The sequence below is a fragment of the Crocodylus siamensis genome, chromosome 13 (genome assembly GCF_052110815.1).
Source record: "Crocodylus siamensis isolate JL-2025a chromosome 13, ASM5211081v1, whole genome shotgun sequence".
Lineage (NCBI taxonomy): Eukaryota > Metazoa > Chordata > Crocodylia > Crocodylidae > Crocodylus > Crocodylus siamensis.
The window spans coordinates 35,726,223-35,752,014 of record NC_143407.1 but is presented as its reverse complement, the minus strand read 5'-3'; the positions used below and the strand labels follow the sequence as shown (position 1 = coordinate 35,752,014).

At 51.4% G+C, this 25,792-nt stretch overlaps 1 protein-coding gene across 2 annotated transcripts in view; it reads left to right on the top strand.

The window, feature by feature from the left end:
* The first annotated feature begins 2,912 nt into the window (after nucleotides 1-2,912).
* RPH3AL (rabphilin 3A like (without C2 domains)) overlaps nucleotides 2,913-25,792 on the top strand; it is an 81,804-nt gene continuing 58,924 nt past the window's right edge. For both annotated transcript variants that reach the window (XR_016438880.1, XM_090025510.1), the window contains exons 1-4: nucleotides 2,913-3,047; nucleotides 19,143-19,255; nucleotides 19,979-20,122; nucleotides 21,025-21,154. Coding sequence is in view for 1 of the 2 variants with exons in the window: in XM_090025510.1 (XP_089881636.1) it covers nucleotides 19,179-19,255; nucleotides 19,979-20,122; nucleotides 21,025-21,154 (351 nt within the window). In the remaining variant the exon portion in view is untranslated. The remainder of the gene's footprint in view (nucleotides 3,048-19,142; nucleotides 19,256-19,978; nucleotides 20,123-21,024; nucleotides 21,155-25,792) is intronic.

The following is a 25,792-nucleotide window of genomic DNA, read 5'->3' as shown; positions in this document are numbered from 1 at the left end:
AAATGCTCTAGTCGAACTAGAGTCTTTGGACTTGATATCAAGGTGTAAAGCGGACTACCTGAGCTTATCTTGGCCTGCGGTTTGGGTATGACTTCCATTTGCTTTGCAATTGTTTTCACAGGCAGAGCTCAGAGGTTTTTAATGTAGGCAGTGGGGTTTTATTTTCCTGTCATTGTTATGGCGAGGGGCTGATCCTTTTTTTTGGCAAGGGGCCCGATCCTTTTTCTCTGCGGAGCCTGCCCACCTCTCCCGCAGTTGCGGGGAGCGAGCTGACTGGTAGCTGCAACACTTCATTGCAAACTAAACTACATTGGGATGTACTTTAGTTTACAATGATGCAAACTCATTTAAAACCCCCCAAACTCTTGCACATGTACAGTGTGACACCATTATGCCACCCAAAGTGACATTTTTATCATGTGTACATGGTAATGGCATCACATGTACAAGCACCCTTACCACTGTGGAAGGTCTCTGACAACCAGGCCTTTTACAGCCTCTGCTAGAGGGAAATATCTGTTTTTCCTAAAACAAAGCTGCATGCTGCTGCCCACAATTCAGGGTTGGAAGCAAATTTCCCTGGTCCTTTCAACTGGCCCATGAAAAATCAAACTGTTTCCTGCGATGATTTTTTTGAGTTACAGGGCCCTCTGTTGTTCACTGGATATTTTGCTGATTGAAATAATACCTCTGTGGTTATTCAGACATCTCCAGACACTTCAGGAGCCTTATTCAGTTCTTGCCACCTCCCAGTGGCTGTTTTAGAGAGGTATGAAACGACCCATGCAGTCACGCACACAGTGGTGGCCAGATCCATCATCTCTTCGCTTTTAAAATCAACCTCTGCCCTCCCCACCCAGTGGAGGAGTCCTGTCTTCTTGGTTCTTGCCCTGAGTGGCTGCTAGATCTGGAATACATCCCCTATCATCTTTCCCCTGCTACACCCTGTCCTCACCTCTCACCACAGCTGTACGGCTCATATCTTGGTTAGATTAGTTTCTGTGCAGGTGGCTTGTTTGTGAAAGTGGAGCTGAACCTCTTCTGACGTGGGAGCCTGTTTCGGGAGACATCTCATCCTGCGCCATCCTGGCTGCTCCTTGCATACGTTCAGTGCATTCCTGGTTCAGAGTAGCTTACAGGCAGGCTCTGTGCTCCTCCACCAGCAGCTGCACCAGGTAATAAAGCCCATGTCAGCAGAGCTGCTGAGCAGGGGATAAAATGGAGCCTATGCTGTGTCCCAGCTGCTTTCTTTTGAGTAATGCTCATCTCAAGAAGCAGCAAGAAAGAGCGGCCAGGTCAGTACACACTGAAAAGGTGTCCAATGAACATCCTCCCCTCTGACGCTGATACCAAGTCCGGCTTATAAGGGTGGAGGGTGAGGTCTGGTGAGATGGGAGGGAACACGTGTTCCCTCCCAAGACCTCCTGCAGGTCCAAATGTGATCCATATTCTATCTGATGGGATACTCTGATGTCTGGTAGGGCCTTTCCTACCTAGGATCCAGAGGCCTTGTCCAAATGTAACCGCAGCTGCAGGAGGGATCTTTCATCCACCAAGGGCAGCCCCTCTGGGGTGGAGCATGAAAGCCGGGTATCAGTGGCACAGCAATGCTCTGCTAATGAGACAGGAAAATCCCAGCGCCTCTGACTAAGCACAGGCCAACAGCATGTAGTTTTTGAGTTGAGGCATTAGCAGGTGCTGGGGGTGGCTTCATACACACATCAGCTGGGATATACCTTGATCTCTGGAAATTCAGCTGCAGGACTGTCAGGAATTGTGCCTGTAGTTTTCCAGTGGAGACCAAGCTGTAGAGGGCACGTGGCCTCCCAGTGCAGAGCTCCATACTGCGTGGCTAGTCATGATCTCTGGTATGATGCCCTTTAGAAGATGAGAGATGCGCCCTGTGCCTTTGCCCAGGTGCAAGGACCAAGACAGGCTGTGGCTCAAGGTCTAAAGGGCAGTTATAGTTTGCAGCTGGTTAGGTCCCAATCTTGTCATCAGAATCCCAAGGGCAGATTAGGTGCTGGATCAGGCAATAATGACTCCGCTCTGAGCAGCCGAGACCAATTCTGGGAGGCTGGCAGCAAGTTGGTGCCTGAAGCCGTTAAACCCCTGGTGTTGTCCCCTTGTCTCCTGTCAGCAAGAGCACTGGACTGGTATCTTTTCTGTCGCAGCTCTGTCTGCACTGGAAGGCACTTTGCAGTCACTCAGGGATTATTTGAGTGTCAAATATGAAAAATGCTGGAAATGAAGAGAGCTGGATGTTTGCGCTGACAGTGTGTGATGGGCAAACCAGAGAGGGGAACAGCAGGCAGCAGGACCTGCTAGTCTGTCAGTCAGTTGATGCTGGCTACAGTGAGCTGTCATGTCCTAGCATGGGGGGAGTAACTTGGGTCAGATCAGTAGTCTGTCATTACCCAAGACATGAGTCCCAGCTTGCAGGAACTGCAAGGCAGGCCTCTTCCCTCTAGCTGACAGCAAACAGAAACACCCCTCTGTTCTTGCAGGCCTGGTCTGTGCAGTTTTTGGGACCAGGGTAGGTATCTATGTGGTTGAGGATTGTCAGTCCTTATGCCTTTTATTTGACCAGTCTAGTTACACTGGCATTATCTGAGTTCACGCTCGGGCTATGCTGGTGCCTGATACCAGTAAAGCTTTTCCTTTTGATTTATGAGAATGCAGACACTAGTGCTTTTGTATGGGTCTACCTGTCCCTGCTGTGGAGGGTGAGGGTTATACTGCTTTAACTCTACTGCCACAGTTCGAGGGGTAGAGGCCTTGCGTGCAGATAAGACCTCGGTGTGTCCTGATCCACAGCCACAGTCCAGTTCCACTGACTGAGAATCCAGGCCTTTGTTTGGCTCCCGCTGCACAGTTCACTGATTGCTGCCACATATTTATTTAAGGGCTGAGTAATGCAAGTTGTCTAGAGTGCACCTCATGTTGCCCAGGACTACACAAAAGCTGCTCGCCTGAGTGCTGAGGCCCTGGGCCCTGCATGTGGAAGTGGACTGCTAAGGCACGGTGTGATCATCCAGGTGGAGGTGGTGAGTCTGACTGCCCGTCTTCTCTGATTTGACTCTTCCTTCCTCAGTTAGAAATCCAAGTTGTCCCCTTTGCTCCTCAACTGGTTTCCCTCATGGGAAGTTTGCTGCTGGCTCCTGATACAAGTCGGGGTGTCTGAGGGGGAGTGTGACACTGGGCACTTTCACCCAGCTCGGGACACCTTCCAGCCCCTACTGAAGCTGGCATGCGAGTGCTCTCAAGTAACTGTACTTCCTGGTGGATTTTAGTCCCTCGGCAGTGCCTCCCATGTGAGCATAAGAGTTTGTAGCTGAGCAAAACAAGTGGAGATGATTCTCCTGTGTGCTGTGGCTGGACTTGCCAGCTGCCTGCCACATCGCAGGTTCTCCCAGGTGATCTGTTCTTGCTTGCTACGTAGCTATTGTGGAGTTTCAGCCTTCTTGCTAAAAGGGTACAATCCAAAGCTTGGTGCTGCCCTGATCCAGCAAAGTACTATCACATGTGCTTAGCTTGAAGCATGCCATAACCCTGCTGACTCCAGGTGGACCCCAGGTGCTCCAGTCTCTTTGTCCAACCCGTGGCAGAGCAGAGCATCCCACAAGCCGAGGCAGAAGGAAAAATCGAGCACAGGATAACCTGGAGTGTTTTGTTTTCAAAATAGCTCTCTGCATTCCCCTGGCTTCGGGCTCAGCCCGGCTCCCATGCATGCTTGAGCAGCTCTAATCAAGTTGCTTGTCCCAGCAAGAAACTTTTCCCAGGAGTCAGGCTTGCAGCGGTGGGTCTGTAATGGGTTGCTCTATCCAGGTTTCATTTGTCAGCATCTCTGTAGATTAGCAGTAGAATTTCTAAAGCATTAGAGGTAGCCAGTAATTTGGGCATCAGATGCTTCTGTTCCTTACAACCAGTTAGCTGGTGTTGGGATCTCCTCTGCCCTCAGCATGCAGGCTGCTGCGTACAGCTCCCAGTCACCGTAATGGAAAGTATTGAGGCAGTGTTTCAGTAGGAGTGCCAGGGGAAATCCCAGAGAACAGTGTCCAGTATCACCTCGGCTCTGATCAAAACAGGCGACCAAAAGAAGTATTACCTACTGGTGATGTTTTGCAAGCCCAGAGAGCAGCTTGATCATTTTTACCTATGAATGCAAGGTGCAGATTAAGCTTGCAGTAGCATGCATGTGTTTGACCTCTCCCCCAGGTGCCTGGAGTTAAATGTTTAGGCACAGATGGTGCCCATTTCTGGTGCTCTAGGCTCAAGAGTTGCAAATCACTTAAAGGCAAGCAAATTGAATTGGGTTTTTTACCTAGTCCAAATCTTTCACTCGGTGAACTGGACAGCTTGGCTGTAGGCATCTCCAAGAGTGGAACCTGGCTGATAGAGATATCCCCAGGGCCTTTTGTTGCTGAGAAAAACAACAGTTCCAGAAGGAAGAGCTGGAACTTCCCAAAAGATAATTTGCCAAAACAATGAGAAAAAGCAAAAAAATGCTGCAAAAAAGATTTAATAGCTCTGCAAAAGGAGACTGGACACACACCTTGCTGATGCTGAGGTTATTTGCCCCCAGCAGGCTTTCCTGCCCAGTGATAGCACAAGGTCCCTTCCAGCCCTAAACTTCTGTGAAAGTTGTGATCAACCTGGCTCAAATCAGTGTTTTATTCTGTCTCCACTTTCATCCCCACCATATTCAGAATTAATTCTGCAGAGACTACGTGTGATGCTTGCTCCCCATGATGTGATTTAGTAGGTTTGAAGTTCCATGCTTTGGCCCCCTCGGGGTGAGTTCTCACTGCCACCAGCCTCCCTGGGAGCTCTTGGTGTCCCTGGGAGAGGCAGATTTCCATGTTCAGCACGCTCCTCCTACAGAAATCTGAGGCAAGCAATCGTGGGTTTTGGACCATACTTCAATGAGGAGCCTCTGCAGGGAGAGACCCCTGCCATTGAGCAGAATCGTGGGAAGTTTCTGCTGCAGGCTGAAAGGCTTTGATGTGAAGCATGAGTCAGAAAGCTTAACCTTTTGGAGAAGCCCTGGGAAACGGGCAAAGTGGGGATTGTTTGGAAACAGAGAGGAGCATGAACCACAGCCCACATGCGGCTTCACATCTTTGCATTGAAACCACAGCAAGACTTTAGTTTGGGGCAGAGTTTAAAACCGGCAGTCTGATTCACAGGGAGTTAATGCCCACAGAGTCAGCGGGCCAGGGCCAGGGCAGCTGAGGATGAAAATGGAATGAGCCTGTGAACAGGTGATGCAGCTGGCATCCTCGGGCGGATGGGAGTTTAGATCTGGACATGCCCCTGGCAGACTGTGTGGTGGATGGCACCTCTTTGCCCTCCTGCCATTGCAGAAGAGTCTGGGGAACCTAATTCAGGCCTTGGCTTTGGTGCCAGCTTGGTGCCCTGCCAGCCTTTCAGCCCGGTGACACTCACCTGTCTTTGTTACCCAGAGAAACAGTCAAACATACAGTGACTCTTGGCTCGGGCTCTGACCACCTGTGTCCACTTTTGGATCTGAAATCAGGCCACCCCAGTGCTTTCTGCCAAGCTCTGATTACAGCTGTGGGGCTCCTCTGGGGAGTGGGACCAGCCGTGGGGCTCCACCCCACCCCACCCCCACATTGACCCTTCTGGACTTTGCATTTCTTTGATACGATGCCTGGTCAGCATCTCTGCAGTGGAGTGTATCCCCCCATCCCCCGATCCAGATTTCTCTGGTTAAGGAGCTTCGGGTCTCATTGTCTAGAGTCTGGGCCCAGCTCAGCTTTGAGCTAAAAGTTGAAATTGGCCCTTGTGATCCTGAGCTCATGGGCCGGGCACTTCTCTTGGGTGCAGCCGTGCCTAAACAGATCCTGTAACTGAAGCCAGTTGTAAAGGTCCTGTGACCAAAGATCTCTCAGACCAAGAATGGCCATCCCCATGGGCCCTGTTTATATAAATGCACCACTTCTCCCAATACAGTGGGTCTTGGAGAAGTCAGGCACACTGTAGTCTGCTGGCATTGTGGTGTGTTTTCACAAACCCAGCTGCTGTCTTCTTTTCTGTAAGCCTTGGGGGATAAATGGTGGCAGAGACCTGCTTTTATCAGGCTGTGTCAGGTTCACTTGGCATCACCCCGTGTTCTGCTGAAGCTAGTTGTACAGACACCTCTGAGCATTTAGTTCACCACGGTGGCTGAGAGCCGAAGTAACTGGGGGCTGACTTCAAACTCTATTTTGTTGTTGGAGGAGTTGTAAAACTGCATGTAAAAAACCCTAACATTGTTCATCCTCCACAGCTTCCACCCCTCAGGTGGGAGAGCAGGACAGGTGCAAACTCTTCAGCATACTTCAAGGATTTATAGGTTCATAGATGCTAGGGTCAGAAGGGACCTCAACAGATCTATGAAGTATGCTGATCATTTCCTGCTCACCATCCTTAGCTCTTGCTCACCTTCATCTGTGAAGTGCTGTGGCAGCCTCCCATTTCACTGACTGAAACCGAGGCACAGGGAGGGAAAATGATGTGACCGAGGTCAAACAGCTAGTCAGAAGCAGACTGGGAATAGCATTGTGCCTCCCAGTACAGGTGTCTGTTTGCTGGGCAATGCTGTCTCCAGCTGTTTTGCTGTTAAAACTGAGACCTTGTTGTCTTTTCAGACTGGATATAAGGAAAAACTTCACAGTTCGTGTGAGCAGACTCTGGAATAGACTCCCCGTGGGGGTGGTGCAGGCACCTACCCTGGAGATCTTCAAAAGGAGACTGGACACGCACCTTGCTGGGGTTATTTGACCCCAGCTGTCTTCCCTGCCCAGAGCAGGGGGGACTGGACCTGATGATCTCGCAAAGTCCCTTCCATCCCTAAACTTGTGTGAATCTGTCTTTGGCAGCTGGGGAACCATGCCCCTTAGAGTCATGTCTGTCACATTAATTAGGTGGGTGCTTGGTTTATGCTCTCCTTTGCTGCGGCATGTACCTAGGGTTTTACAGACATGTACTTGTTTATTGGCGATTCCAGTTCCCATGGCACCATCACTACGGTCTCTTCATCGCTTTCCGAGCTGTAGGGACTACGGCTACAAATGAGCTATTAGATGCAAGCAAGTAACGTGTCCTCAAAGACAGGGTAGCCTAGGTGTTGACACGTGCTAGAAGGCTGTAGCTTACCACTAGGCTTTAGGTTATGTTATAGTGCCCAAGCAGTGGTGCCCACAGGCACTTAGCTGTTCTGCATTCACATCCCCAAAGCAATTCCTTCTGTCTGGTCTGGTGGCTCATGAGACAGCTGCTAGGTGAATGTCTTTATAATCCAGCTTCTGGCCCAGCAGGGTAGCAAGAGAGAAGGCTTGCTGTATGTGGTGGGGGCATGAGGACTGCCCTTTCCAGTACCATGGATGTCTTGTAGCAGGCAAAGCATGGAAGAATCATTGTAAAGTCCAGCAGAGTGATAATGGGAAGCAGCCCAGTGCTGCGATTGCTACAGCTGATGCTAGCACACATGGCCTGGTGGTCTCAGTCCACCTGGATGACAGGTGGCATGTGGTTATTGCCTAATGAAGGCTCAGCACTGTGTAGGTGCCCCTGTGGGAGTGTGTGGGGGTGGACTGTCATCTCTGTGGTCCTGGGGGTGGTGGACAGAGGCTCAAACTGGCAGAGGCGGTTTGCAAGTTAACGAAAGGGACCTCTTGGGTTAATCCGTTCGGCTTGCATCATGCGTTGGGGTGGGATGGCCTGTGAGAAGGGTTTGTCTTTGACAGGGTCCTTCTACAGGCAGCACTTCCTAGTCTTTTCCATGGCAGCGTCACTTCCCAGCACTTGTGACCCCATTTAGGGTCTGAGCCTGACCGCTGTGACTTCTTTCTTATGGGGGCTCGTGACCCCACTCTTCAAGGGTCATGATACTGGGCTGGGGAATCGCTGTTGTGAAGGGACTGACTCAGACTTGCTGGGCAATGGGGTCCACCACCTTCCACCTCTGCTGCCCAAAGCCTGGAGGGTGCGACTGTGTCAGAGCCCCGGGGTGATGTCAGGGTGACCCTTGATCTGGTTGTCAGCCCCTGTGCTAACTTTGGGGGTCTGCATGGGTAGGTATGTGGCCAAGTTGAAGAGGCAAGGGATCACCCCTCTGATGCACTCCAGCCACTCTCCACCAGCCCACAGGCACCAAAGGGGGAGTGATGTTTTGCTGCTTAACTGGCTGAATAGTCCTGGCTCAGGGGACTCTCCTCCGCCTCTTGTGTGACCAGGGATAAGTTTCTTAGTGCAAAATATAGATGCTCCCACTTGCTTGTCTCTGGGCCCCTATTTGTGTATAAAGTGCTGAGAGGTCCTTGCCCTGGCTCAGCCTGTATCCATTGCCAAGCCCTGGTAGGCACTGGGTTATAGCGTGTCAGCACCTTCCCGAGGTGCAGTGTCACGAGTCTGGTTCTGAGAGCCTGCTTGTTCAGAAAGGGCCTGGATTTGGAAATGCAGCTGTCAGGCTAGGGCATTGGAAACTGAAGGGGAAGACCCACATCTGGAATGAAGGCCCAGCCCCTGTGGCTTGGTTTTTTCCTGTCTTCTCACATCTGACCCCTTGCTGAACCGCTAGCCTGGTGTGGACTTGCTAGTGGTGTGGGAGGAGGTGGGTGGTAGGGACTGGGGCTTAACCTTATCGCTCTTTGCTTCTCATTTATCCTCTGTCATAGCAACAAGAGCAAACATCCACTTAGTTGCTAAGGTTTCCTCAGGATAATGGGGTCTGGTGTGTGGAACAGGGAGCAATTACATTGCCTCTTTGAGTGAGTAATAGCTGAAGGAAAACCAGGGCAAAACTGTACCTGGTCTGAGCCGGGAAAGTGTTGGAGAGCCAGGCTCCCAGAGCAGGTAGCTTTGTAAGGAGGCTGCAAGTTAATTGCATTAGCTCAGCTTGGACTGGGGGATAGGAACTTTGCTTGGGCCAGCTGCCTGTTTATTTTAAATAAGAGAAACTAAAAAAAAAATTAATTGGCTAATTAATTTCCGTATAAATGAGTGATCTAGATGTGAGACCAGTTAGCTAAATGGATTAGGCAGATGAAAGCTGATGGGAGAGCTCCTGCAGTTTGCTTGCATGTCTGCATAGGGCATTCTAATATGAGCCAGCCTCCGAGGATTTCATGCTTTATTGGCGTGCTTAATCAGCCAGCTTGCATGTGAATTAGTGCTCTGGGACGGCCTACTCATGCTCAGGCTGCATCTTCAGTGCCAAAAAGGTGTATGTGGCCATTGAGAGCACGAGATTTGTGCATGGAAGTAGCTGCTGAAGCCCTATATCTCTGCCTCTGTGTAGCTAGCTGGGGTTAACTACAAGGGCTACATCCAGGTAAAACTACATTCCATTTGGGTAGCTCTCTTGAGGGAAAATCATGCCTTTTCTTTGTGGTAAAACCAAATCCTTAGCCTGTTCCCTGAAGGGCCTGGACTCTGAGATCATGGTTTATTGCCTACAGCTGCCGCAGCTCATGGAGGTGATGCTTGCCCCCAGTTGTAATCAGTAAGTAACACATTGAATCATCAGGATGCAACCTGGCAGCTGTTTCCATATGCATAATCTGCTCAGTGATCCCAAATCCAAGGCACAGGCTCTCCACACATGAGATGCCAAAAAGGGAGGAGAAAACAGTGCTTTAAGCAAGCCTCGGCTAATTGCAAGCTTTAAGGAAGAAAGAGCTATAACCTGTCACCTCAGGAATGATGACATACTAAGCTGACTCCCATTGGTGACTGGAAGCCAGTTACATTTAAAGGGATTACTATCCATTTTAAGTAAGGGGCCTTGCTTTTTCTTTGGGTTGCCGTTAATGAAGAACCGTTCTTTCCCCCCCTTCCTACTGGACTCTCCTTTTGCAACTGGTCTGTAGTACCTGGTCTGAGTGCCCCCACCCAAGCGGGACTCTGTCACTCCTGGGTAATTCAATTCCCTGTGTGATGCAGGTACGCCAGACTGGAGGGCACTAGGTCCTGTAACCCAAGGTTAACTGGTGGAGCTTCTTGGAGCGGAAGGAATCTGTGTCCCCTAATCCTGTCCCTCAGCAATAGGATTGTGTCCTAGTAGATGCTGCAGTGGCAGTGAAGATTACCAGATGAAAGGGAACCAGGCAGCTTCAAAGGCAATTCCTTTGAGTAAAGCATCATCATCTTCCCTTTCTTGAGCTCTCTCTAGGAGCATTGCCATGTCCATCTTGGCTCAGGCCCCTGGACTGTCTGGTTTAATACCCTGCCCCTTGTGCTAACCAGCAGGAGAGGCCCCCGGGGGAGTGTAAGGACCCAACAATAGGCAGAGAAGAGCCCTATAGCAGTAAAACTAGTGGCATGCCAGGCCTTTACCTGTCCCAGGTGGATCCCCACAGAGCTCTTGCTTCTGGAGCAGGTTCTGGACTTCAGATCCCAGTGTGTGGCCTGTGTGTAGCCAGCACAGGTCTGACTGGGTCTGGGTACCTGTGGTCTTTCTTTGACACTGTGGGATTGGAAGTAAATGCAGTGAGCAGGCTGCCCTCTCAGCACCAAAGGGTTATTTGTTCAAACAGTGGGAAGAAACTTTTATCAGAAGACAGGGCCTGAATGCTGAAGCAGCCTGCTGGCATGCCTGTCTCTTGCCTGAAAGCTCTGCAGCATCTGCTGGTGACCTAGGCATGTGTTGTGTGCACAGAGGTCTGCTACCCTCATATAGGACAAGTGGGTATTTAAGAGCAGCTATTCAGTGTAATGTTGGACATTTCACTCACAGCATCTTATTATTATTTGAATGCTGGTAGCCCCTAGACACCCTCTCTAGCACTGGAGCCAGGTTGTGCTGGTCCTTGGCGCAGAAGAGGCAGTCCCTGTCCCGAAGAGCTTCTGGTCTGAATTGGTGAAGGGTTAGGGAAGGAGGTGATGCCTCTGCTACTCTTCTGCTGAAGTGCTGCCTTGATCACTGCCTTTGCACGCATGCAACGTCCCGGCATGCTTTCCCCGTTGCTTCTTACTTCCTGCCAAGTCTCCTGTTTTTAGTTTTAGCCTTGTGTCTCTGAAGTCAGCTGGAGGGTCTGCGCGTTGCTGAGCTTCCTTTAATGCTCTTCCCCTGTTCTCTGCCAAGGCTGCTGTGACTCATCTTTGGAGAGCCGCACCTGGGTTTATGTAACAGGCACTTCTAAACCAGGCTGGCGTTGGTTGAACTGTTGCACTTTGTCATTGGGATGGCTCTTCCCATGCGTCCTTGGTTTGGACTTTCCTCAAGAGAGGCTTTGGCTTCTGATGAGCTCTGTCTGCAGGGAGCCTAGGTGAAAAATGGTGACTCAGCCGGTGTGACCCTGGTGCCATCCCTTTCACAGGTCCATGTGACTCATCTGGAACATTTCTCCCCCTGGCTAGCCTGAGTCATGCTCTCCAGGGACCTTGTCCTGCATCTGTTGCTGGCTGCGTGGCCCAGTTCCACTCGTAAAGCAGCTGCATCGCGCTAATGGTTCTGTAGGCAAAGATGTTTTTGGGCCACGCATCCTCCCGAGCATCCCTGGCTTCTGAGGGAGCTGTTTCCTGCGGAGCTCTCTGCAGCAGTCCCCACGGGGAGTAAAGATGAACTAGCCTTGGCCCAGAGTGAAAAGATTCTGCCTTCGCAACGTGAATGGGAATAAGGGAAGAAAACCATCTGTGAACAGGTAGGACTCGTAGATAGTGGAGTGGTGATGGAGGAGTTAGTCTGCTCACTCTTGGAGAAGCTGCAGCGTCTCCAAGAGCCATGGGTTCCTCTTGATCTCTTCCGCCATGGGAGAAGGACTGCTTATTTTCTGCTCTGTCTTGCTTAGAGCAGAAGACTGGAAAGGGATGGCCCTACTGAGAACCGTAGGTGGAGCCAGTGGCGTGACTGTTCACTGTTGGTAGACTGAAACTTCACCATGTTGTGGGGGAGGCCATCTCACAAGTTCGCTGTTGTTGTCAGCATATTGACACGGTGTCTCAGTCCCTGAGGAGCAGGTTCTGGTGTATGCCTGCACAACGGTACTGGAACGGGACTGAGCTGCAATGCAGCACAGTCTCCATGAGTAAAGACCAGCTTTCTGGTTGTGCCAAGCCTAGAGGACATGCAAGATAGCAGCCACGAGGCGAGTCCATGCTCCCTTGTTGTAGCAGCAAATGTTACTCCTGCAATGCAGTCGGTGAATCCTGGCCCGCAAGCTGGGATCCTCCTCACTCCATCTGCCATCCCAGCAGCTCTGGTTGAAGTTAGTGGGATATGTGATTCTGCTGAAAAGGGGGAAAAATTGAGGCTTCTCTTGCCAACACCATATGACTAGTCCATTTAAAAACCAGTTCTGGTTTGGGGCCGTCCCCTGAGCCCTGCTGTCTGCACCTCCGTTCTGCAGCTGCAGGAGCAGGGACAACACTGAGCACGGAGAAGCAGGGAAGCCCAGTGCTGCTAGTTTCGAGCTGTCACACTGGGAGACGGTTCCTTATTTACTCGTGTGTGATGCAGCAAGCTCCGCTGTGTCCTGATGAAAGCGTTCACCAAAGGCTGCCCTAGTCTGCCCCGTCTGCAGTGATGCCAAGGGAACTAATGCTCCACAGGTAAGGGACAGAAGTGCCCTGCTACCTGGCGAATGGAGCTGCTGGCAAAGCACACTTCTGCCTCCCCACTAAGAGCGGACATCTGGCTCTGGGTACTGTTCTCTGGCTGTCACACCTATGGTGGCTAGGAACCGGTCATTGCATCTTGGCGCTGCTTGAATCAGTGGAATTACATCAGGGATAAAAATGTCTCTATGGGTCTAATGCTAATGAAATGTGTCACCTTAGATCTTCCCTTTTGAGACTGCATAAAAGATGTGGGAAGTGAGATCTGACAGACTTTGGGCTACATCCTTAGCATGCCTCTTCCCTGCTCACCCACCAGCTGGCATCGGGGAGGCCTGGCATGAATCCACTTGTCTACCAAAATCCAACCTTGTGCCTTTAAAATAAGATAAGGCCCCGGTGTCTGCTCTAAAGCAAGGTGTTTGTGCTGAGAACAGTGGGTCACATGAGCTACCAGAGGACGTGGCCAGGCTGACAGAAGCAAGCGAACAATTCCTAGCTGTGTACTGCTTTTAAGTTCAGCAGGTTACAGCGACAGTGACGTGGTGTCCTGGTCTCCGGAGCTGGCCAGGGTGCCTGCCAGCGGGGAAAGGGAAGTACCTCGGATTGCAAATGGTAGGGGGAAAGGCTTGAGGTGGTTTTCCCCTTTTCCTTGCAGCGCAAATGCTTGAGATTTCCCCAGGACTGCACAAATCCAGACCGTGGGAGTCCATTTGGTTTTAAAATTCCCCTAACTGTGGATAGCCATGGAAGCATTAAGGAATGAGTCTGATGCAACTGAGCTCATCAGGCATTTAAGCCTAGTCTGAAACCAGTTGGCTTGCATGGGGTAGAAGAACAGATCTTAGATTTGCTGCCAAGTTCTTTTCCCTTCATTTCTGTCCTATTCAGCTAGGATCCTGTAGCTGTTTGTTTTCACACTAGGCAGTTTCTCACCTGAGCAGAGGAGGGAGGGGTTGAACTTTTGAACAGCTGGTTTTTGGACTGAATTCCAGCTATGATGCACTGGTTGGCACGGGGCACACAGGAGACGCGAGTCATCTGGACTATTGGACAGACTTCTGCCTGATTTTTGCGGCGCGTCGGGTCTGCTGGAGAGGGGCTGATGTCAGTAGCACGCTACAATCAGTCAGGAGTTGTCTGCTGGAGCGTACAAGCCACCCTCCAGGCTGTTGGGGGGCTTTGGAGATCTTGTTCTAGTCATGCCTAAATTCCTTAGGCAGCTGTGAAAAACCTGACACTGGATGTATTTGGGACATGCTGCCTTTGGTTGATCTCTGGAGCAACCCATCAGGTGAAGGACGTATCCTGATAGGAGTGTAGCATGAGTCACCTGTTTTCTTCCTTATTGCTACTTTTTACCATGCCAGGAGCTTTGAACAAGCTGCATGACTTTATCCAGCACCTAAACTGCATCTGCTTTATGGCCCAGCTGAGGGACTGTAAGAACCCCAAAGAAAGAAAGACAAGCTCTCTAGGAGCTGCTGGCTCAGTAGGCTTTTCCCTGTAAGTGCAGTGTACGGGATCCACGGAGCTAGCAGAACACTTGCTGGGGCTTGGGGTCTCATTCTGATTGCTCTTGCACCGCTGTTTGCACCTGACATCTCCACATGAGGTTGCAGGCTGGCATATCAGGCCATATTTTGCTCAACAGTAGTGGATTTAAGCCTTTGCAGTGCCCTTGGGTCTGTTGGGAGGGACTGATGTAGGTAACATCTTTTGGTCAGTCCAGGCCTCTCGGTGGTGGCTTAAAGTATTTGTATGATGCAGTAGTGCCTTCCAGCTTGAATACATCTGGATGTAAATCACCCCCTTCAAGTGTATACATATGTGTGGAGAGCAAGTGGTATATCAGGAGAGGTTTAAGGTGTGCATGTGTATCTGTGTGCATTTGTGAAAACAACATGTGTGTGTAACACTGACATGTATGTGTACACCTATGAACCTTTGAAAACATATTCTCACCTTGGAAAACCTCTTTGCCCTTCAAAGCCACCCACGATGTGTTCCTAAATGAAAACTTCACCTTCTGTTTGTGCACAAGGTTGGACCCGGGGGCTGGGGTTCTTGGTGTGAAAAGTTTGGTCTCTCCCTGTCTGAGTTGGCAAATGCAGGGATTTCACTCTCCAGTTGCTCCAAGGTCATTTATAGCCTGGGAAGAAAGGGAAGTGTTACGAAATGAGCAGGATAAGCTGGGCCGTTGGTACAGAATGGTACTGCCTGTGCAGAAGAGCTTGGTGATCTACGCTCTTAGATTAGCGTGCTCATGTTTGCGTAGCTCTTTACGTGGCATCTCGGAGGCCAGGGATCTCATCCAGTAAATACTGTAACAACTTGACGTTTTGAACATGGGTCACCTTTTGGAGCAATATAATAAGATCTCAGCTGTAGGTAGGATTTCTCCTCTGACTGGAGAGTCCTGTCTGCTGAACAGTCGCTGAGGTCCCACTCCCGGACCTGGACTCAGCTGCTGAGCATCATACTGTCTTACACAGCTTTCAGCTTGGTGGCCCACTGCTAGGGATTTTCAGGAAAGCATCCTTCCTCTGACACCAGAAGAAAGCCATGCTTTCCTTTCTGTGCTTCTTGTCCTGGGTGACCAGTGCTAGCCCACTTCTCCAGTGGGTAGGAACTGACTGGTGGATGTCACGGTTATAAACTGTTCAGTTTCTTGAAGCCCAGCAAGGGTTTGGAAGGAAACAAGCAGCTGCCCTATCAAAGGAGCTGGTAGCTGCTTGCTTCGGGGTGCAGGTGAAGTGGGGCTGTGGGATGGCCAGAGGGAGAGATCTGTTTGCGCAAGCTGTGTGCTTTCCTGTAGAAAAGGGCCAAGGCCATGGAGCTGCTTGTGCCTTGCATGGAAACAGAAAAGTTCAGTGTCAACAGCAGGTAGCCAGCAGAGGCTCAGCAAACAGAGCTGTGCGATCGGCCGGGGTAAGTGCACTGCTCATGCTAGAGCATGCGTTTCCTTGCTTTGACTGCACCGTTAGCAGGTGATGTCACTTGCTTGTTATGGGTGCCTGTCAAACTTGTATCTGTCCACCATTGTTACTTTTAAATAGCCAGGTTATCTCTGTCCTGCAGGTGTGGCGTTATGTCGCTGCCGGTCGACAGCAAATATTAATACCTGCAAATATGGAAAGCTCCACCTAGTAGCTCTGGCTTCACAGTCACGCTGGCTTTTCTGCCGTTGGTTCCTTGGTGCTTTCCCCTCTCTCTGAGCTGCCAGCTAATGTAGAACAAGGCTGTGGAGCCTCTCTGGAGACAGATGCCTGCCAAAATGTGCTGAAGTGGAGGCCCTTACTGGTCATAGCGTGAGCACATCACGATCTGCGTCTAGTCAGGTTGTCATTGAGCAAGCAAGGCCATGGGGGCCACTCAGGTGTTAGCAAACCAGTAGGTTTTACTGGCCTTTTAGTGTAAGGTCATCTTAGATTGCTAGCATGGAGGGAGGTGTTATGAAGGGGCACAGTTGTTTCCATTCATATTGACTGTATGGGGGGGGGTGTCTGTTTTTGTTTTTTCTTCCGCATCTCTCTCAATATGGACAGGGAGCCAACAAATCCGCTGCGGTTTTCTTTACTGTCACTTTTGCTGTCAGCTTCTCTAGGCTGCAGGCTGGGATAGCAAACACAATGGGATTTTTTTAAGCCGTTTCCAGTGGATTAAAACAAGAAATCATTGCAAAATTCATTAATGGTCTGCGTGGGGTGTTTTCCCATGATTTGTATAAGATGTAAGCTTCTAGGCACTTCTTCAGAGTATCTTTTGAAGAGGTTTTTTTTTTTTTTTTTAAATGGAGAACTATAATATTCAAACTCTGGGGTGTGGGTGGGAGTCTGACAGTGACTCATTCTTCAAAAGTTGGGAGATTAGCACATCATGGGTGTCATTCTGGCTCTTTTTTATCAGTGGTGGATCTTTGCTGAGGGCAATGAGGCCAGGATCTCATCTCGTACCAGCTTGCATGGAGCCAACGTGTTGGGGATACAACTGTGTGGCGAGGCCGTTATTCCCAGAAAGATGAGCAACCTGTAACGCATCAGTGTGGCTGTTTTTCATGCAGTAGTGCAGGTCAGGTGCTTTGCACCGTGTCTTATATCCAGTTGAGGAAGAAACAGGCCAGCCTGCCTGGCCCACAGGGGTTGGACTGGAGTCTCCAAGGCCTGAGCTGCTGCCTTTATTTCCAAGTTGGTGGCATAGTGGCATAGTGAAAGTGGTGTGATGCCCCTGGAGTGCTGATGCAATGACTCTGGCTGCCCAGGGGAGAACTGCTAGCTTCTGAGCTGGTGCAAAAGGTGTCTTGCAGGAGACTGAACCAGGGGCAGTCAGCCTACCCTCAGCCAGAGGACTTCAGAGTACCTGCCCTGCTGGTGTACACCTCTATGAATTTGTATGGGCACCAAGGGTAATGACATCCCTTGCCTAACTTCGGCAGAGTTGGACCCCTGGCTATTTTGGTTTCCCTGAGAGATGTTCCTCCATCCCTCCAATACTGCAGCTGTCCAGCTTGGGAAGGATGAGCCTGCTGATCCTGATTCAGATCGAAATTGTGGTTTCCCTCAATATCTATTTGGTCTCTAGCAAAGACTACTGTATGCCCCTAGAGTACATAGTGCTGCCAGGTGTTGTGTTTGCTGGTGTATGAGCTAGAACAGGTTGCAGCTTTTTCCTGAGCCTGCAGGGATGCAAAAGCGAATTTCCCTTTGTGGGTCATGGTGTTAAGAAGCAAAGTTGCATCCTCTGACTTTGGAGAAGAACAGCAGTAAGGACCCGGACTCCTGGAGAACTTTCCCTCCATGCTGTGCAGCATGCATGGTTCCTGGGCATGGTCTGAACCCCCTTCCACATCCTGAAACTCTCTCCACAGGACTTATATGATGCATTAAAAACCCTCAGGGGCCAGTAGTTCACATTGCAAATTTGCAAATTAATTGTAAATCTCTTCTCCCAGCATTCACGTTCCATGGTGGTGCAGAGAGCTGCGAGCCGAGACCCCTGGGTATGATTCCTGACTCATCAGCTCATTTCACATTGCCTCGGTTTGTGCCTGTGGTGGAATTACCCAGCTCATGTCAGCCTCAGTTTAATGTTTGCCAAAATCTTTGAGATCCCCTGGTGGATGATGCTACCCAAAATAAGATGCATACCATCTGAGCCACCACTTCTATCTCCACTTGCCCTGCAGCAGCTGGGATCAAGATAAGTCCCCAGGCTCCTTGACTTCTGAGAGAGCTTCCGTGGAGCTTGTTTCTCTTAGGAAGTGGCCCAGTGGCCCATTTCTTTCTGTCAGGGGTCAGGTTTGTGGATAATTCATTATGGGGGAAGAAGAGTAAGCACTGGAGCTAGAGGATAGATTTTTTTTTCCCCCCTGTAACAATTTATAAAATCCATTATGTTAACTGATGGCTGTGCTTCCTGAGATATTGGGATCAGGCACATTCTGTACTTTAGAAAAATGAATGAAGGCAACAGCCTTTAAATGCAACGTGTTGCATCTTCAGCCAGAGGTGGGAGAACCCTTTAGAGCGTCTCAGGATTGTATTGTTCTGGAAAACCAAAGCCATCTTGCAAGTCAGCATTTGCGGAATGCCTCCTCCTGTTCAGCTGAGAGCATGTGTAGGAGAGATGAGCTTAGAAAGAGACCTTGGGGCTCCTATTGACCATAGGCAAGACAGTCTTGGATCAGGGTCCTTTCAGACTTTTCTTTCTCTCTTGTGCCTGCTAGAATCAAATCTGCAGAGATCAGACTGGGCGGAAAAATAGAACCGGCAGCTGTTCCCATCTCATCTCCCCTGATTCATTGCTTTGGTATTCCCCAGGCTTTCAGAAACTGGTTTAAGTTTAAATTGTGCCTCATCTACAGGTTTGTCTCTGTGCTTCCCTGTGCCAAAGTGCTAGCGCTTGGCAGTGTGATAAGGACGCCCCTGTTTGTAGACTCCTTAGCCTCCGTGAAGCACCAGTTACTGATGGCTGCTGACATGTAAGAGAGTAAATTGCAGGCGGAGAAAGGTAAATATGCTTCACCGAGAGCATTAGCCTATCTGCCATCTTGATTAAATACAATTCCTAATGTAGATCAACTTAAAGCCTCTGTCTGGTTCTGGCATGGACCATCTATGGGTATATGCCAGCTGTCGAGGATAAACAGTTTCCTCCCCTGGAGCAGCAGGTGGGGAGCAGCTTTGCCTGGTATTGTCCCTGTGTGGACTAGTCTGGGACTGCCCAGAGCTGTAAAAGACCTGGGCCCCTCCTTCCATGTGGCAGGGCAATGTGTCAAACCCCAGGGTCAGCCCCAGTTTTCTCTGTGGTTCTCCAGTGCCTGGAGTTTTCCTGCAAGAAGGTGCAAGGTACCAACATTGCTTCATTCTCCAGTGAGCTTGTTGTCTCTGATACACTGAGGCCACTGGCCAAGCTCTGCTCTCGGGTGTGAGTCCTGGAACTCAGCTATAACCTTTTGTCTTCTGTCAAGAGCAGCACAGCAGGCTGGGGCTGGAGGCCTGTGCCCAGCAGCTGTGCAGCGTGAACTCTGTGGGTGCATTGGAGAGTGCCATCAGAGCTTATCCTGTTTCTTTTTCTTACAGGTGTGATTGCTCCTGCCTTAGCACTAGTCAGTGGCCATGGCGGACACGATCTTTGGCAGCGGGGTGGATCAGTGGGTGTGTCCCAATGACCGGCAGCTGGCACTGAGAGCCAAGTGAGTACCTCTCTGCAGCCCTCCTGCCTCGTTCCTGGGCTGCGGGTCTGATGCAGGAGTGCAATTCAGAGCCATCCATATCCCAGAGCTGTCGAGTAGCAAAGGGACTACTCTGTAGTCAGGCTTGAAAGACCTGAGCTCCAGTCCCTGCTTCATAACTCTCTTCCCGGAGGCCTCAGGGAAGTGCTGTCCCACTCCTGAGTCCATCCCGCCAGCCCCCTCTCTAAGAGGTGAAGCAAGTGGCAGCAGAAGCCAGCCTTGTCAGCATCCCATCCATAATTGATGGCCTCCCCCAGCTGGCGCCCACTCTTTTGTTCAGAGCAACGTTTCGTTTGATCTTTCCTGAAAGTCAAAATACTGGAGGTGCGAATGCACGGAAGGGGAAGGGAGAGAAATGACTCAGCAGCTAGATCCATACTTGTCTTTAGCTGCTCTCCTTTCGTGGCAGAAGGAAGGCAAGGCCTGCCTGGAGGGCATCACGTGGCAGGGTGGGTCAGGCCCATGTCAGGGGAGCGGTTCTCATCCCTGCTGGGAGGGCAGGCGGGGCAGGGGGAGTGCTTGGATTTGGTCAGTGCTGGTATAGATTCGTGACCTAGGAACAAGCCGGTGTGTGGCTGGGTTTGCTCAGCTCACCAGCGTGGTTAGCAGGGCATGCAGCAGGGGATTCTGCGTGTCCTTTCTGCGATGCTCCAGACCTCGTAACATGGTCTGTTTGTGCCACAGGCTCCAGACAGGCTGGTCGGTGCACACGTTCCAGACGGACAAGCAGAGGAAAATGCAGGTGCTGAACCCAAAGGAGCTGGATGTCATCCTGGAGGTCATCCACCGGGCAGAGAAGCTGGACCTCGTTGAGCAGCAGCGCATTGGGTACGTTGCTGCCTCCTGGCTTGGTTGGCCCCTTCTCTCCCTTCAGGAAGAGTCTGGTCCTGTGCTGCAGCTCCAGTCCTGTCCCTTTGTACTTGGGATGCCATGCAGGCCCTCTGAGGCCCGCTCCTCTTTGCCTTCTGATTTGAGCTGGTTGACAGGCAGGGAGGATGCCACATTCCCTTGCAGAGACATTGCTCACCCCTGTGCCAGAACCAGGTCTGAATCAAAGATCTGCTGCCATTGCAGGCACTGGTGCAGTGCCTAGTGACCAGGTCTGTGTGTAGACAGCAGTGTGGCCTGCCTGTGCTAGGGACGATGCTGGTGCAGCCGCATGAGGACTCTGGACCAGACCGTGAGAGCCAGATGGAGCCTCTTTGAATGGTGCTGGAGCTGCCCTGCCTTAGAACTGCTGTCAGGACTCCCGAGCTGGTTTTCCCCCGTGCTGTGCCTCGGGGGAGTTGTCTGCTGGGAGCGGCGAGTGAGTGGAGAGTTCTGGCTGGGTTCATCAGCCTGAGTTATTTAATTTTCTGGCATTGTCCTTCTCCCACATTATGCTAGCTGTTGCACAGTTTTTGTTCTGCTTTTGGCCCTGCTGAAGACAGTGCAAGGCTTGGGTCCGGTCATGCTTAGTCAGGGGAAGCAGCCACGGGAAGGCTGAGTTTGCTACACACTGAGGGGACAGGAGACCTTAATTATTCCCAGGCTTGTGGGGGCAGGTCCGGCTTGTATAGCATTCTCCCCAGCGTGCCTGCACCTTTTCTTGGGCAAATAGATGTGGTCTGGCCTTTGATGCCACTGGTTAGTGCCACCCCACTTCCCTGCAGAATCCGGGTCATGGCAGGAACCCGCTATTCAATGCCAAAGGCATCTCCTCCAACCCCGTGTCCTGTGCTGCCCTGCAGGCGCCTGGTGGAGCGGCTGGAGAACATGAGGAAGAACGTGATGGGGAACGGGCTGTCTCAGTGCCTGCTGTGTGGTGAGCTGCTTGGGCTGCTGGGCTCCACGGCCGTCTTTTGCCAGGACTGCAAAAAGGTGAGGTTGGCAGCACTGGGCTTTCCAGCAAACACCTGGGGCTGCCTTTGACACCACACACTGGGTTCTTGTTCCCCAAGTCCTCTGTATGAACATCAATAAATTGCCGCCACCTCTGGGATGGAGCGCATCCCTCAGGCAGGCTCTGGGCTGACATAGTGGTGCAACAGGTAGATAGCCTCCAGGTCTGTACTGGCCCCCAGCCAAAAGATGGCATGTTTGGTTTCTTGGGCTGGCATATCCGCTGCCTCTTCCGGGGATGTTGCTGTGTGCCTGTTTCCAGTGCTGTTTGCAGTGGGGCTTGACTTGGCAAAGCTGTTGCTGTCACGCCAACACCCCGGTGGGAGACCACGGCTGGGCCGGACTCCAGCAGCCAAGGGGTTAAGCTGGAATGCTGCAGAGATGATGATCTCCAAGGCAACCACCTCATCTGCTAAGAGAGCGCTCTGCTGGGAGGTTGTTTTTCAAGCACTTGAAACCCATTTTTCCCCAGGGAGAAATCTCCATTTCTAAAGAGCTGCACCTCAGTTACACGCCCAGGGAAGGGCAAGCCGGGAAGGGGTGGGGGAGCTGTTGGCACAGTGCCTGGCACAGCAGCAGGGAATGGGGGCACTGCCCCACTGACTCCCTCTCCCTCAAGCCAGAGCAAGGCCTGAGGACCAAGTAAGACACCACAGGCCGCTCTTCCCTAGGCAGAGGCAGCCTCTGGAGCCTGCAGCTCAGACCTGCTCAGGTCTGCCCAGAGCATGGCACACTGTGCCTCTGCGCCTGTGCTGTGGTTTGTTGTGCCCCTGTGCTGAGATCCTGGTCTTCTGCTCTCCTGGCTGCCAGGAGGATCACCAGCTGGCCCCAGCACTTGCTTTGGGGTGGGGAATATCTTGCCTCTTGCTCCACTCTGCCGAGGAGGCCAGAGACAGGATGGGCCATTGTATTTGGAACAAGAGTGCCTTGTTTAGCGATGCCTGGCACAGGAGGTGCTGTGAGCCAATGGGGCCCGATAATCGTTAACAAACCCTTTACCCTGAACTCAATAACCCTCATGGGATGGGATCCTGACACGGCGCTGGGAGGGGGTCCATGAGCTCAGCAGACTTGGCCTGAGTGGAGCTATGGCGGGGAGACGGGGGCAAGGCAGTGTTTGGAGCGGCGTGGTGTAGCTTCTCAGGCTGTGCCTGTGCTCAGATGTGCACGGAGCGCAAAGGGCTGGCGAGTGCAGGAGCCGGCTATTTGTTTCCTGTATTCTGAGCAGAGAGAATAACAGGAAGTGCTGTGCTCCTGCCCTCTTCCCCTGGAGATCCTGCTTCTAGCACATCCAAGAGTAGTCAGTCTAGAAATACGGGAAAACAGGGTGTTATCTTTCTTGCCACTTTCAACAAATTGCATGTATCGAGCCGGGGGCAAAGGGTGGCATGGAGTCAGAGAGAGACAGGCCTGGAGGAGATCTGAAGTCATCTAGTCCGTGCCCCGGTCAAAGGCAGGATCATCCTTGCAAATGTTTATCTAACCTGCACTTAGAAGCTCCTAGTGATGGAGATCCACGTGCTCCCTCGATGATTTGTTTCAGTACTGAGCCACCCCTGGAGCTAGACAGTCTCCTGATAGACTGCCCCATGGGAGACTAAGACCTGGGCTATCTCATAGTGTCTTCCCCTATGACATGAGGGTAATAGCCCCACCTACCCTCTGGGCCCCTTGTCCTGGAAGGCCCTGGCCTAGGGCCAGCATTGTTGGTCCATTTGGTCCTTCCAGCCTGTACCCCATCAGCCTGAAAGCAGGGGCAGAGTGGGAAAGGTGGAGGGAAAGCCCTACTTTTTAGCCTGTTTCACAGCGGCCCTTCAATGACCTAGGCTCCCTTGGCGTTGCACCTGGGAGGCACAAGCTGTTTGGGGGCTTCCCTGACTGCTGTGTGCACAGCACTTGGGGCGGGGGGGCAGACAGTGGAGTGGGCCATGACCCCCAGAGCACTCTGGGAGACAGCTGGTTGCTTTGTTTGCTTCCTCTTCTCATGCCGTGTTCTGGGCCGTGAGCAATGCCTTGTCAGGGAATTATGGATTTTTAAAGTCCATGTTTTCCTTGCCAGTGCTGCTTTGTTACCGTCTCATTGGAAACTCATTGCAGCCCCATTTCGTTGGCCAACAGGAATCATTATAATGAGTGCAACCTAATGCTTATGAAACGGCGCACTGAGCCCGTCTCAGTCAAGTTGCTCCTACAAAATACAGAGGTTTTCCCAGCTTTTAGAGTCCTCTGTGCCTTCTGGGCACCTTCTTCTGTGTTAATATCTCATGGCAAAAAGCCAAGAGCAGTTTTATTATTAGAGATTTTATTATTTTGGAAATAAATACAAACCAGCAGGGCGAAGCAGTGCAGGACCGAAAGGCAGGCAGTGCCTGTGTCAGTAACAGCAGTTACCCAGCGAGCGATATTCTTTGTACCAAGGAAATGGGCATCAGTATTGACCGTGCTTCTGAAACAGAGACTGGACAGAAGGACCCTCGTTTCCTGGCTAGCAAAGGACAGGGTTTCTGTAGGAAGTGTCTGTAACTCTCCACGTCTGGGGCAAGAGGAGGAGGTGAGGAGCAGGGGAACCCCTGGATGTTTGGCCTTGTTCTTATGATGTCAGGAGGGATAAAAAGTTCAGCAGACCACCACTGGAGGGAGCGTTTGAACGGGATTAAAACCTACTGAGGGCTTAAGGGCTTGAGTTTCTGTCCCAGTCTGAGGGCGTGGCTGAGGGCTTGGGTCACATTAAGACGGCTCACGCTGCAGCCTCCCGTCCCTTCTGACAGGTAGCAGTTGGCTCGTCACCTGTTTCAAATGCACAGGCAGTGGGGGAGAAAGAAAGGACAGCCTCCCGTGGGGTGCTGCCATGCTGCGTACATCAGCCTCAAGTGTTCAGCATCACTCGGGCTACATCAGGCACTGGGTAGGATATAGGCTTGGGTGTTCACTTGTCCCATTGCACCACAGCAAGGCCATGGACAGGCTGGTATGGGAGTCATTGGGTGCAGGCCCCATGTTGCTGGGGGAGTAAGGGCCATCCTCACTCTCCTCCACAAACTGCCCCTGCTGTGAGGGCTGTCCTGACCCTTCACTGTGGGAAGCAGGGGCACAGCAACATCTCCTGCCCTCCCAGAAACCCACCCAAAGGTGGCAGCAGTAGCAAGGAGCTTGCCCAGGTCTGTTCTGGTGCTGGAGAGAGAGATCTAGTTCAATTTGCACCTCTCTCTGCGGGGACCTTGGGGTCCAGCAGCTGCTTGAGAGCATTTCCCAGCCTGCACTTGCAGTCAAAACTGGGCTGGGAAAGCCTTGTACCTTGTTCCTTCCCCACACGCTTGGTTGCAGGAGAAACCACATCTGCAAGCACAGAACAAAGCAGGGGTGGAGAGCACCGTGTGGCAGTCTGACGAGAGAGCCAGAGTCTCTTGAAACCACTGGGAACGTTCCTAATGGCATCGCTGGCGCTGGAGCAGGACCAGAGTCTGCCTGGGCTGATCCTGGAAGTTGATGTCTTTCTTTTCCTGCTGAAAAGTGGCTTTGTGGACACTGATGCTGTTTGTGGGGAAGGTCTGGCTTCAGCCAATCTTCTGGACAAAGAAATGTTTTGAGAAATTTCAGAGTTGTCAAAATCTCCCTTTTTGATGTCTTGCAAACATGAAGTTTGGTTTCCTGCTTCCAGATTCCTCCTTGTTTGGCAGTTTGAGCAAAGTCAGGGACTCTCTGGAGTTAGAAAACACTCAGATTCCAAATAAAACTTTCAGAATGAGCCAGGCAAAATGCCTCAGTGGATCCAAACAGGAATGTTTTGCAAAGTTTTTAAGCACTCACATTTTAATCTGTATTTGGGGATGGGGAGGTTATTTTTAAGATCCGAAGCGTTTTTCCTGGGATGGAGAGAGAGGCCTTTCTTATGCAGAGCTTCCCAGCATGTCGCTCCTGATTGGGCCCCTTCTGTCTTGCTGAGTTTTCCTTCAACATATTCTGCTTGATCTTGTGGAAGTGCAGTGCACAGAATAACTCCCACATCTCTACTGGGGGCTGTGGGGAAAAAAAATCCTTTTTCCTTTGCATGAGCTGTTTCTGTACTGAGTGACAGTGGCATGTAATTTAGGGCTTAGGCATTTATCCTTCCTGCAGAGCCCATTTGCTTCTTCCCACATGGAGCTGCTTGCTTGTACAGAAAGAACAGTGCGGGTCCTCAGGGAGCATCGCACGCAAGCCCATGGTGTAGGAGGGCCTGCTGGCAGGTGGGATCCTCCCCGGGACCAAGCCCAGGCAGATGCATAGCTTAGTGCCCGGTGTGAGCAGAGGGGCAGCTGAGCTTCTGGTTCCTGCCTCGTGGGTGAATTTTGCCCCTCGGGCCCTAAGTTGCTGTTGTGTAACTTGGTCAGCAGCAGGTGGAAAATGGGATGGACGGGGAAGCTCGTGCAGCTCGTAGTGGGATTTGGCATGTTTTGTGACTGACTGATGGGCTGGGTAACTGCAGATACAGATGAGCAGTAATCCCCAGCATGGCTTCAAAGGGGGTTTACAGGCCAGCCCCAGACACAGAGGTTAGCTGAGAGCGTACGATGAGGTAGTTGGTAGAGCTGGGATCAGAGCTTGGGACAGTCCTGCCTTTGGATTACGCTGTCCAGC